Here is a 12,576-nt window from a genome sequence, read left to right on the forward strand (position 1 = left end):
TTTTTTTTTTTTTTAAAAACATGTTTTTTATTCAACGTTTAGAGCGATTTACATAGATCTCATCGAAAAACACAGCAGCGCGATCACTGATTCAACATGCAAAGGAGAAGATCAAGATCCGGCCGGGGGATCTAAGAAGAAGCTTGGGATGATCCGGATTTGTGGAGGTAGAGTTTTCCAAAGACGTGAAGAGCTGTGACGAAGCCGATGAAACAGAGACTCATGATCAGAACCACGGTCGGTGAGATCTTCAAACCCGGAGCTTCGTCTGTGTAGAACCTCAGCATGTTGCTCGGTCCTGATCCACCCGCGGATCCGCCGCCTGACGATGCCGATCCGCCGCCACCTAGCCTGCGGCGACGCATGCCTGCAGTAGCGGCGGCGGATCCACGTTGAGCGGCCAGACCGGGTCGAGCGGTTGAGCCTCCGGTGGAGGTTGATTGTTGGGACTGCGAAGACCCTCTCGCCATCGCTTTGTATTGTACGGTCAGATTAGGGGAAAAAAAGACGAAGAGAGAGGTTAAAGGAGCGGTGAACGAAGGGTAATATGGTAAATAATGTCAAATCTAGGGGCGGTTACTTTGGTGTAATAGAGAGACACGTGTAGTTTTTTTTAAGTACTAGTAGAAAACTCCCAACGACTTTTTTTAAGTATTAGTAAAGTTTTGATCCTCGGTTTGGCACCATTAATGAATTTAATTATCTCTAATGACAATGCAAATGCATATGCAATGACTTGGATTCGTGTTTAATCATTCCTCCTACACAACACTACCGTTTTACAAATTACAATTGAGAACAGAATAAATGAAGAAACTTCATTGAAGATTAGATTGGGCTTCTCCAACTAATTTCTAGTTTGGTTCAAGCTATAGTTTTTTCCTACTATGGATTTCACATTTGGGTTTATTTTTGTGATCCAGATCATTCATATCTAGACTGGGCTATCGTAAAAACAGTTGGGCTACTCTTGCCACACTGCCCACACCTACTTTAATTTCAGCAAAACCTTAAAAACAACTAATTTAGAATCATGGATTTAAATCTAAATCACTTTGATTTTATCCACTTCACTTTGATTTGATCTATAGGTAAATAAATATGTCATATCATAATACCCGGTGGAGCTAAAGAGAAATCTAACTAAATTAAAAAATATTGTTTTTTTTTTAACGTGTTTTCTAAGTCAGATTTAATGTTTGCAATTTGCTATTTGCTATTTGCATACTAAAACGAGGAAATAAGATCAAAGTGAACTCTTCCAAAAAGCTTAATCCAAGTAAGCCCCTAAATTTATTATTTCAAAGTTAAAGAAAACACAGTGTCAGTGTGAATACTTTGGTGATTATAAGTCTATTATGTAACGCAGAATAGGAGGATCTTTCACACGCATGTGTGATGTGTCTAACTCAGTATAACGCTATGTAATTGTGTGTATATTTGATCGTTACAGGTCAATAATGTACTTATGGCGTAATTATGTAATGATGATTTGCTTGCCCCATCAAATTTGATTGTAACGTTGGCTGTAAAGACAATCTCCTTTTCTTCGTGTGCTATTTTCGTTTCTAGATCTTTCTTTCTTTTATATCCTTTACATGTTGATGTCATCTCATAATTATCCTGCTTGTTTATTTGTCTTTCTTTCCTCACTGTTCATCTCAAAATTATCATGCTTGTTAATACTCTAATTAAATATTCATTTGTCATACCAATCAAATCCACGAACTACATAATTTTGTTAACTATACTACTTGACCCATAGGCCATAGATATAGGGTAAGAAAGAACCTCTTCTATTCAAATTAGGAAATCAACATTCTTAGAATGAAGACTGAGATTAGAAATATGGGAATAGAGAGAGAGAGAGAGAGAGAGGTAATGATTGTAAAATACGAAAAATAAGTAACGTTGATTTGGACAAAATGCGTTATAACTACTTTAGTTAGACAGAAGTGGTGTGCTCTGTTAGTATATGATGTGATGTCACTTGTCTCACTCGTAAATGATTTGCCAAAACTTTGATTTCCATTATCAAATTTAAAGTTACGTATTCATCATGATCAGATAGATATTACTAGAGGGGAATATGATCCGTGACATCCATCTTGCAAAGTCATATATATCTTATAATTCTTGTCGGTATATATTTTCACTTTCAGCTCCTAAAGTACGTTTGCTCGTTGTAATTTAATTTAATTTCAATAAATATGGAAATAATAATTTGATCTTCATCTTATATGGGTTAAGAACTTTGAGATATCCCATATACTAGATAGTTATAAATTCAAATGGTTCTAGGTTTGATCCTACCCAAAGAAACAAGATTTAGTTTTTTTTTTTTTTTTTTTTTTTTTTTTTTTTTTTTTTTTTTTTTTTTTTTTTTTTTNACAAACATTCTGGCGAAAAGGAGCAAAAGCAATGGTTGAGGTAGACCTTCTTATAACCAAGTGTTTACACATCATTTAAACCATGTGTAATCCTCTGATGCTCAATGAAATCCAGTTTGCTGAAAATGAAATGGTGTGGTCTTATTGTTTAGTCAACTTTCAAACAATAAGAAAAGTCCAAAAGTTTAAAGTTGTTCACATCTCATGCATACATAATCATTATACTGTATACAAGATATATATTCAAAATTTTCAATATCGATGCATTACAAAAGAACGACGTTCTAATTATGTCGACTTCATAAGTTTTCATATATCTATTTTAACATTTTTTTAAGTATTTTTTAAGTAAATTTTTGTGTCATCCTCTCTTATCTTTATCTTTGTATCTAAACAAGTTTCAACTAAATTCTCTACAATCCTTACAACCAAACACAATCATTTTCTTATTTGATAATATTAATTTCCTAAAATATATCTATCTAATTTAAATCAATACGTTAGATTAAAATATAATTCTCCTTTCATTTTTATTTAATCTTATATTTAATTATTTTAATTACTATTTAATACATAAAGTTAATAAATTTTAGATTTTTTTTCAGCATATAATGTGATTTGAATTTTTATAAACGGATATATATTAAAAATTGTCTTAGGATATTTGTAATCAAACAAGTATATCCACATATAGAGCTCGAAATACATTTTTGGAGTACAATAGGGTGCCATCACTTTTTGCCAAATTCGGGTCGGGTTTTTAACTAAAATTATAACCGATTCAATTATCCGGATCCTCCTTAAGATTGCCGAATATTTTGGGCCGGATTTTAATCCGTAGCATACTTATTTACATCCAATTAATGCTCATTGTATCTTAGGAAAAATCCATGCCGAATTTTTAAGACCGAGTTTGACAAAAAGAATTGATAACCCAAATTATGTAATCACATCTTCTTAATCACATCCCTATAATATAACAACTAATTCAAGATGAATACATCTTAGAAAATATCGAATTTGTGTTTAATAAACGATTACATATTTGGTAAGATCTTATTAGCTTTAAATGTACACTATTAATCCAATAATATCAACTGAGAACCATAATAAGAATATGCCAGATCATTCATTCCTAAATCATAAATAACAAATCGTAAAATGTATATTCTCAACTTACGAATCAAGAGTTTCTACAAAACTCTACCTACAACCGATAACAGTATATATATCAACAAAATAATAGACCTGTGGTGTACTATGGGATAAAACCTAGTGTAGATTAAGGATAATCATATATTATTTTAAAATTATCTCATTTCTTACAAAGTATATATAAAGACATGGTAGTCCTATTTTAATTTTATTAGAATGATATGAAAATAATATTCTAAAAAAAATGAATAAAGTTAATTAATATTAAATCTTACATTTTAAACTAAAAAATATCAAATAGGATTATATAAAAATATGTGTAAAAAATAAACAAATTGTGTTAAACTAGAAAATAAGAATGGTCCAGTTTGAGTCCATGTATACTGACCGACCTGTAATAGAACAGTTGTGTGTAAAATATAGAGAGAGATTCCGTCTTAGCAAGCCTTCTTTTTTGGAGTTATCCTACAAGACTCTTCACAAGTGATCATAAGTTGCTCATCACAATCTCTCTTAAAACATAAAAATCCAAAAACAAATATTAGTATTACCCACGACCAAAAACCAAAAATAATCATCTCACTTTTCAACCCATAAGAAAATATCTTGATTTACTTCATATGTGCCACAAATTAAGCTTTACTCTCGTAATTATATAGATATCACTTTCATTTTTACATGTTTTCTTCTCTCCTTTCTCTCTTTGTCTGTCTTCTTGCTCTTAAAGATTCTTGCTTGTTTAAGTAGAGAAGTGTAACACAACTTAAGAGTTTTTTTTTTCTTTTCTTTTTGTCTTCTTACATATGAATCATCAAGACATGATGATTCCACATAATCATGACCGTCTCTCAGTCCCTAGCTTTGTCCATGCCCAAGAACACATCACTCCAAATCCTAACCCTAACTCTAAGCCTGCCTCCACTAGCACAGCCAAGAAAAAGAGAAACCTCCCAGGCAATCCAGGCATGTTTATAAAATATTTAAAAGTTTTCCGTGGTTTTTTTCATTTTCTTTAAAATCTTTTATTGTGTTTTCATCAAATTCAATATATATGATCTTGTTCCAAGAGTAGATCTTTGTGTCTTCTTGTTTCCTTCTTGGTTACTATTTTATTGTTGTTGGTTTTAATTTTGTTTCTAACAACATGAACAAACAACAAAAAAAAAACAGATCCAGATGCAGAAGTCATCGCTCTATCTCCAAAATCCCTCATGGCGACAAATCGGTTCTTCTGCGAAATCTGCAGCAAGGGGTTTCAGAGAGAACAGAATCTTCAGCTTCACAAAAGAGGCCACAACCTGCCATGGAAGCTGAAGCAGAGAACAAACAAGAATCAGGTGAAGAAGAAAGTATATATATGCCCCGAGAAGAGCTGCGTCCATCATGATCCAGCTCGAGCCCTAGGAGACCTCACTGGAATCAAGAAGCACTTTAGCCGGAAACATGGAGAGAAGAAGTGGAAATGCGACAAGTGTTCCAAGAAGTATGCTGTGGTATCCGATTGGAAAGCTCATAGCAAAATTTGTGGTAGCAGAGAGTTTAGGTGTGATTGTGGTACCGTCTTCTCCAGGTCATTACTACTCTCTTTCTACTTCTTGTTTTTGCAGTACTATCATTTTCCCTTTAACGCGCTAAATTATTGGATATTTATTTTCGGAAAACATATACATAAAGTTCCAAATTTTCATCAAACACTTCTAAAAATTTATAACAACAAAAGAGGCTTCATATTTGCAGTTATTTGAAGTCTTTGATAAAAATTACAAGTATAAACGTAAACGGTAAACACAAACGCAAATAAACAAATTTCGGAAAAAAAAACCGGCGGGTCCTATAATTGGACATTTAAACAGGTGCATGTATGCATAAAGCATGAGATTGCATTTGTTATCAAAAATTAAATATAAAAAGATTCCTTTTGTTTGTACTATCTTTATATACAGAGTCGTCAAACCGTGCTTTTTTTGTTCCTTTTCACATTTCATATATACACGTAAAGTAATTCGGAACTGTAGATCTATAAGTTATTGGGTTTACGTTATGTCTAGTACGTGGTGTTTTTGGCTTGTAGCTTGTCGTTTGGATACCACTACCGTTAATTATTTCATGGCTTGTTATTGTCTTGGTCCAGTTTGTAGTTTTATTTAGACATCAATATCGAGGAGAAAAAGGCTACATGATTGGAACATGATGTGGTCATGTCTCAATAACCTAAAGTCTTCTGTTTCCTTACTACATGCATACACCAATTCCAAGCTTGCATTTTATAAAGATTCTACATTTTATAAAGACTTGCATATTATAGCCAATTATATTAACATAATTCCCATGATGTATGATTGTATCAGGAAGGACAGTTTCATCTCACATAGAACCTTTTGTGATGTCTTAGCTGAAGAAAGTGCTAAATTCTTCTCAGTTCCATCACCCTTAGTCGCCAATAATACCATCTCCACAATTGCTGATACCAATAGTCCAGTTCTTGTTCAATCACAATTGGATCAATCACTCACAGGTACAGGCACCGATCTTAACGTCAACAACAATAACACTATCTTATTGGGGAAAAACTTCACCAAATCCGACCCAATCCCGCAACAAACCAATACTTTCCCGTTGTCCCCACAACCAACACCTCGTGGTACATCTGATTCGGTTCATAACCTATGGAAGTTACGAGAAGAGGAATATTCAAACCAGTGGTTACTCAATGAATGTATGAACAACAACAAAAACATTATTCGTAAAGTAGTATCCACAAATCAAGAAGATGAGATCAAAAAGGGAAATATCTATAGTGGCTCAAACTCAACCGATGCAAACATCGCATCCTTGTTCTCTTATAATCAAGAAGCAGGAAGTCAGGCTTCATTGTCGGCAACAACATTGCTTCAAAAGGTGGCTCAAATGGGATCATCATCGAGTTCCGACACTAGCACCATGTTGGGGCTAATGACTTCATCCATCTTCAACAATAGGATGCCAAACTCCGATGGTTTAAATACGAAAAATAAGGAAGAAGAGTGGACCAGAGACTTTCTTGGTGTTAAGAAGCCGTGACGACCAACAATGTCTACATCATCATCATCATCACTTCCTATCAAGCATGCCATGATGTACGGTGAACCATGACATATATTCCCAAGTTGGCTGCAAGCCTGCAACCATGATAGGCGGGAAAATAACTGTACGCATGGCGTCAGATTCTGAAAATACTCGTTTTTTGTTCATGTACAAGGTAGTTATAATCATGTTTAAGGATGTTTGAATTCTCCAGGCTTTCTTTAGGAACAATACACAAAAAAAATCTGAAGCGATCGACAACTCACATGGAAGTCTTTGGAATTTTTTCACATAATAATATGTATTGACTAATCAATAATCCGTTATTTGTATATTTGTTCTGATCATTGGAGACAACGAACATTCGATAATCCAACCTATATGGAGATGCGAGATCACAAGAATAAGAACGTACATTTATAATCGAACCTGTAATGACTAATCGTGATTGAAAACGCATATGTTATCTTTTTTTTTTTTTTTTTTTGAAGGCAAAAGTTGCGTTAATTTCAGCTAATCCAAATTTTATTAATTGACAATATGTAGATTGTAGTTATATTAGCATATTAACCGATGACAACTGTTGGAATAATGAATTGTGGTAATATCAAAGAAACGAATAACAATAATCTATGCAATTAAAATAACAACACTACTGAGGAACAAAAGAAAAAAACCAAAAACAAAAAAAAGTATCTCCTTAGAAAAACACACTACTGAGGAACAAAATCAACCATGCACTATTATTCAACAATAACAACAAACAACATAGACACCGGCGCCGGAGACATGGTTCTCTTGTACAATGAATGCCTTAAAAACCACGCGGTCAGTCTCGGCGGCCACGCTCTTGACGGCTGCGGTGAGTTCATACCTAAATCAACCACAACCCTCACAGACCCTCCGTCTCTTAGGTGCGATGCCTGTGGCTGCCACCGCAATTTCCACCGTCGTAGTCCTTCTGACGTCTTCAGTCACTGCTGGTCACCACCGCCAGTGCCGTGCCCAGGTTTGTCGGGGTTTAAGGCGAGTTTAACATTAGAAGTTATTTTAATATATTTAATGAAAATAAATAAATATTAAAATTCAAAATTATAATAAAATAAATATCAAAAATTTAAAACTATATAAATTTTTCAAACAAAATAAAAAATCTAAAAAGCCTTACTTTCTATTTCAATAAACTATTTCACCAACTTCTCTTAATCTTTTATTTTTTTCTGTTTTACGACCTTACTTGGTATTTTACAATTTAAAGTTTTGTTTTCATTTTTGTATATTTTTATAAATAAATATATTCAAAGGAATCATACGAGTTGTTTAGGAAATAAAAAGACTCCCAAAACCATAATGATACACCATATTTTCCATAATTGTGAGTCAAAAAAACACACAAAAAAACTATATAATTTGGGGCCTGAGGCAAATTCCTTTTTCCTAACCCATAGGCACGGCCTTGACCACCGCTACAGCCACTCGCCTCCACTCCCCACTTGCTTCTCTCTCCCAGCTCTTTCTCTGGACCCTCGAATCAAGAAGACAAGAACAAATTCACGGTGGCAAAGGAAGATAGGTCGGCGATGATGAAAAAGCGTAAGAGGACAAAATTAACGGTGGATCAAAAGGAGAAGATGAGAGGTTTCGCAGAGAGAGCGGGGTGGATATTTGAAAATGCGTAATCGATCATCGATCATCGACCATGACTCATGACCTAAATATTTGAATGCGTAGCATTTACTTCAGTTTTTTGTTTAAAAGTATTTACTTTGCTAATTATAGTGTAAATAATTCATGATTAACAAAATAGTTATATAATATACTAGGTTAGTCTCGTGCGTTGCACAAGATTATTATATTACTTTGTTTTTTGGTTAAAAGTCATTAAAACTAAATTAAATTTTTAAACATTTTTTCGAGAGATTTTACAATTTGAAATTTATACCAACAAAGTCTATTTGTATCGAGAAACTTTGTTTTTTTGATTAAAAATCATTAGGTTTTTGGAATTATTTTATTTGTATTCATTAACTATATAGTTAATTTTATATGATGAGCTTATCCTTTTCTAAATTATGAATAATTTAAAAAACCTTTTTAAAAGTTTAAATCATTATATTATTGATGTTTTTTATTGAATTTTAAATTATATTATAGTTTATACTATTTGTATTCTATAATTAGAACATGTTATTTTGTGATGTAACCAAAATGCAATACATTTAATGTAGAATTTGTGATTGTAAAATAAAGTGTTGATAATCTGAGTTCCTCGTAGATCATGAAGACAAGTTGAATATCATCCTTCTTCATATTGGGTGGCTTGCCTTTGTATTATTTCTAGGTCTTATATTACAGCTTCCATATCAAGTGCTCTTGTTTCATTTGGATTGGGGTATTCGCTTTCAAAGAAGACGTTGAGTGGTTGTGGGTTAGCTGATCAAAATGATAGGATAGATGTGTGTATAAAATCTGTCAAATTATTCATGAAAGGTAATATAAAATTGGTTATGTTTCTGAAATGCGGATTGTTGTAATATGAGATTGTGTAGCTGATGTTGTTTTTTTTGTCGGTATTTGAGCTTTATATTAAAGTGTGAGTTTAGGAGAGTTTAGACATTACTATATTTTATGGAAATCTTTGGTAATTTAGTTTTGGAGATAAAAATAAGGTAGGACTTCAATTAAGCATAGATGCCATTAGAGAAAACTTTTTAATTTTAAAATCTAAGATAGTTGTATGCAAGTTGTAATAGATTGATTTTGAAAATGTTTTTTTTTAGGGACAATAGAGATGCATCTTCAAAAACAAATGTAAGATACATATCATTTAGTATCTAAAGTTAAAATTTAGAACTAAGCTTTTCTAATAATATTAAATTTTGTTCTTTTTGTCACATACAACAATAACAACCAACCAACAAAAAACAAAAAAAATGTATAATATTTAAGAAAGAGTGAAAGAGAATGAGAAAATGAGTATTCATAGGATGGGAAGTCATATGAGTTACAATTTAGAAACAAAAAGTATGGGAGTTAATTGTAATTTATTATGTGTTGAATAAAATTGAATAGAGAAATATAGTTAATGCAAATTTATTTTATTTCAGTTTTTATATTAAAGTGTGAGTTAAATGTATATGATTAATGTGTTTTATTTATGGTTTAATTGAATATTTTTTTATTTGCGCTTTGTATTAAGTGTGAGTTAAACTTCTATGATTAAAGTGTTTTCTTTGTGATTTAATTGGAGAATTTTTCTATATTAAGTCATGAGTTAAATTAAATGTGTTTTATTTGTGGTTTATTTGAAAAAAAATATATGTTCAATGACAACATGTGTATTATTTATGGTTTCATTGGATTTTTTTTTAAGTTTTATGTTAAAGATTGATTTCAAAATCAAACGTTTAAAATAATATTTAATTTGTTTTTTTAACACATACAACAATAACCAACCAACCAACCAACAAAAAAAACACAAAAAATGTATAATATCTAAGATGAAGGGAAAGAGAATGAGAGAATGAAAAATGAGTGTTTATAAGATGGGAAGTTATGAGAGTTACAGTTTAGAAACTAAAAAGTATGGGAGTTAATTCTAATTTATTGTGTGTTGAATAAAATTGAGTGGAAAAATAAAGTTAATACAAATTTATTTTATTTCAGTTTTAATATTAAAGTGTGAGTTAAATGTATATGATTAAATGTGTTTTATTTATGTTTTGATTGAATTTTCTTTATTTTATTTTAGATTTATATTAAAGCGTGAGTTAAATTTATATTATTAAAAGTGTTATGTATGGTTTCATTGGAAATAATTTTATTAATTTTATATTAAAGTGTGAGTTAAATTTATATGATTGAATGTATTTTATTTGTGGTCTCCTTAGAAATAGTTTTTTTTGTTTCATATGACAAAATGTGTTTTATTTATGGTTTAATTGGAAATATTTTTATTTTATTTCAGTTTTTATATTAAAGTGTGAGTTAAATGTATATGATTAAATGTGTTTTATTTATTGTTTTGATTTAACCTTTTTAGCTTTATATTAAAGGGTGAGTTAAATTTAAATGATTGAATGTGTTTTATTTGTGGTTTAATTGGAATTTTTTTTAGGTTTATATTAAAGTTTAATTTTAAAGTGTATGATTAAATTTCTTATTTATTGAAAATATATATTCTTAGTTTTACATTTAAAGTGTGAGTTATATTTATTTGATTAAATATGTTTTATTGGTAGTTTAGTTAATTTTTTGGTGAATAAGTTTTTTGAACAAGTGTCAGTTTTACAGTAGTTGTGGAAGAAAGTTTTAGGAGGTATCCTACTTTATTATATAAAAAGTTTAATTTTAAAGTTATGATTAAATGTCTTATTTGTGGACTAATTGAATTTTTTTTTTAGTTTTATATTTAAAATGTGAGTTATATGTATTTGATTAAATGTGTTTTATTGGTAGTTTAGTTAAAATTTTGGTGAATAAATTTTTTGGACAGGTGTCAGTTTTACATTAGCCATATATCAAGCTGTGGAAGAATGGAGATGTCGAGATTTCCTTCGACTTGGCTGATTCGAAATCTCACGGAATTGAACAGATAAGGGGAAGGAATGGGGAAGAGAGGGGCGAGGAAGAGGAGAAGTCGGAACTCCGAGATTCTGTCGATTTTTCTTTGAGAAATCGACAAAATTCTGTGGCCCATTAATGATGTACATCCTATTATCAATTGCTTTAAATATGAGATAACACATTATTAAAAAAAAAACCAAAAAATTTAGAGGTACCAAGTGACAGATAGATAGAACTCTTAAAGGGTGTAATCCTACTTTATTATATTAGATATAGGTAAATGGTCAAATAATATGGTCTATCCCAACATACATCATTTTGATTTTTCTTCAATTACCAAGAGACATTATTGGTCAAAAAAATTCCAAGTTCTTAATTTAAAATATTTTCGGACTATATAGAGTACATGTATGGATGTAAATTGTGTCCCTTCCTTAACTAGTGACATGAGCCACACTCCTTTTGTAATAGTAAATTTCAAGATGTGATCCAGTATATTCTCATTTTTACTATATAAACGAATCTCCTGATGAGTTTTATCAAGGCCAAGTAGTCTTTAAATAATAAGATATACGTTGTTAGGAATATTATTTGTTCATATGGATGGCACTTTTAATTTCATCAGCATCTCTTATTTTGCCTTTTTTCCGTTTAAGGATAAAGCTTCGGTACAAGCCCTCACATAGTTGTCCTAGTTAAGGATTTATGCAGTTGTTTCGATATAATATGTATTTTTTATAAAATCCGTGGCTCTTCACGTACAGCTTGAAGTATTTGATGGTCTTTATTCCTTCTCATCAGAACCTCCTAGTTGGGGGTGATATTTAATGAATGATTCTTTGGTGGAGTACTAGTCCGTCACCTATATGACGTTTTGAGTTTTGATTCCAAATTACAAGTTTTGATTTCTGAAAACTTTTGTCGTTGTTCACCAATTTCTGAAATCAGGCTTTCAATTTTTTTTTTCAATTTACATTTTACAGTGTATCATTTATATATTTTCACAAAAGGATCGGAATATATTTCATATTTATCATATTTATTTTGGTAAAGACTAAAGAGTTTGATTTAGTTTTTATTGTATACTACATTACTACTTACTTGAGTTGGGTTTAGAGTTGGATATCATCATTTAAAGCTACCGTGTTTGCATTGAAAGAAATGTAAAAAAATCGGATCAAAGGAAAAAGAAAAGATATAAAAGAGATATTAACAAATACAAGAGAAGAAAATGGAAATATAAAAAACAGATGTGTTGATTAACACAAAATCGTAAGGAAACGAAGAGACAAATATACCCCCAAAATGGCAAAATCACCCACATGACACAAAATCATGAGTAATAATAATAATAGCAACGTATCACCACAACAACTTTTATCAAAAAAAAAAAAAAAAAAAA

The 12,576-nt window shown here is 31.1% G+C and overlaps 3 protein-coding genes across 3 annotated transcripts in view; 1 reads left to right on the forward strand and 2 right to left on the reverse strand.

Annotated features, from left to right (window-relative positions):
- LOC104726636 (protein transport protein Sec61 subunit beta-like) lies at nucleotides 20-584 on the reverse strand. Its single transcript, XM_010445544.2, has one exon. It carries the CDS (start codon nucleotides 468-470, stop codon nucleotides 132-134), a length of 339 nt encoding a protein of 112 aa, XP_010443846.1. The 5' UTR covers nucleotides 471-584; the 3' UTR covers nucleotides 20-131.
- LOC104726637 (protein indeterminate-domain 13-like) lies at nucleotides 4,061-6,940 on the forward strand. The gene is made up of 3 exons (XM_019232633.1): nucleotides 4,061-4,508; nucleotides 4,716-5,115; nucleotides 5,894-6,940. The coding sequence occupies exons 1-3, from the start codon at nucleotides 4,349-4,351 to the stop codon at nucleotides 6,603-6,605; spliced, it is 1,272 nt and encodes a 423-aa protein (XP_019088178.1). The 5' UTR covers nucleotides 4,061-4,348; the 3' UTR covers nucleotides 6,606-6,940.
- Nucleotides 11,806-12,576, reverse strand: part of LOC104729017 (fasciclin-like arabinogalactan protein 12) — a 2,051-nt gene continuing 1,280 nt past the window's right edge. The window contains exon 2 of the mRNA XM_010447919.2: nucleotides 11,806-11,865. Within this exon, the coding sequence (XP_010446221.1) occupies nucleotides 11,806-11,865 (60 nt within the window). The remainder of the gene's footprint in view (nucleotides 11,866-12,576) is intronic.

Source organism: Camelina sativa, chromosome 11 (genome assembly GCF_000633955.1).
Source record: "Camelina sativa cultivar DH55 chromosome 11, Cs, whole genome shotgun sequence".
NCBI lineage: Eukaryota > Viridiplantae > Streptophyta > Magnoliopsida > Brassicales > Brassicaceae > Camelina > Camelina sativa.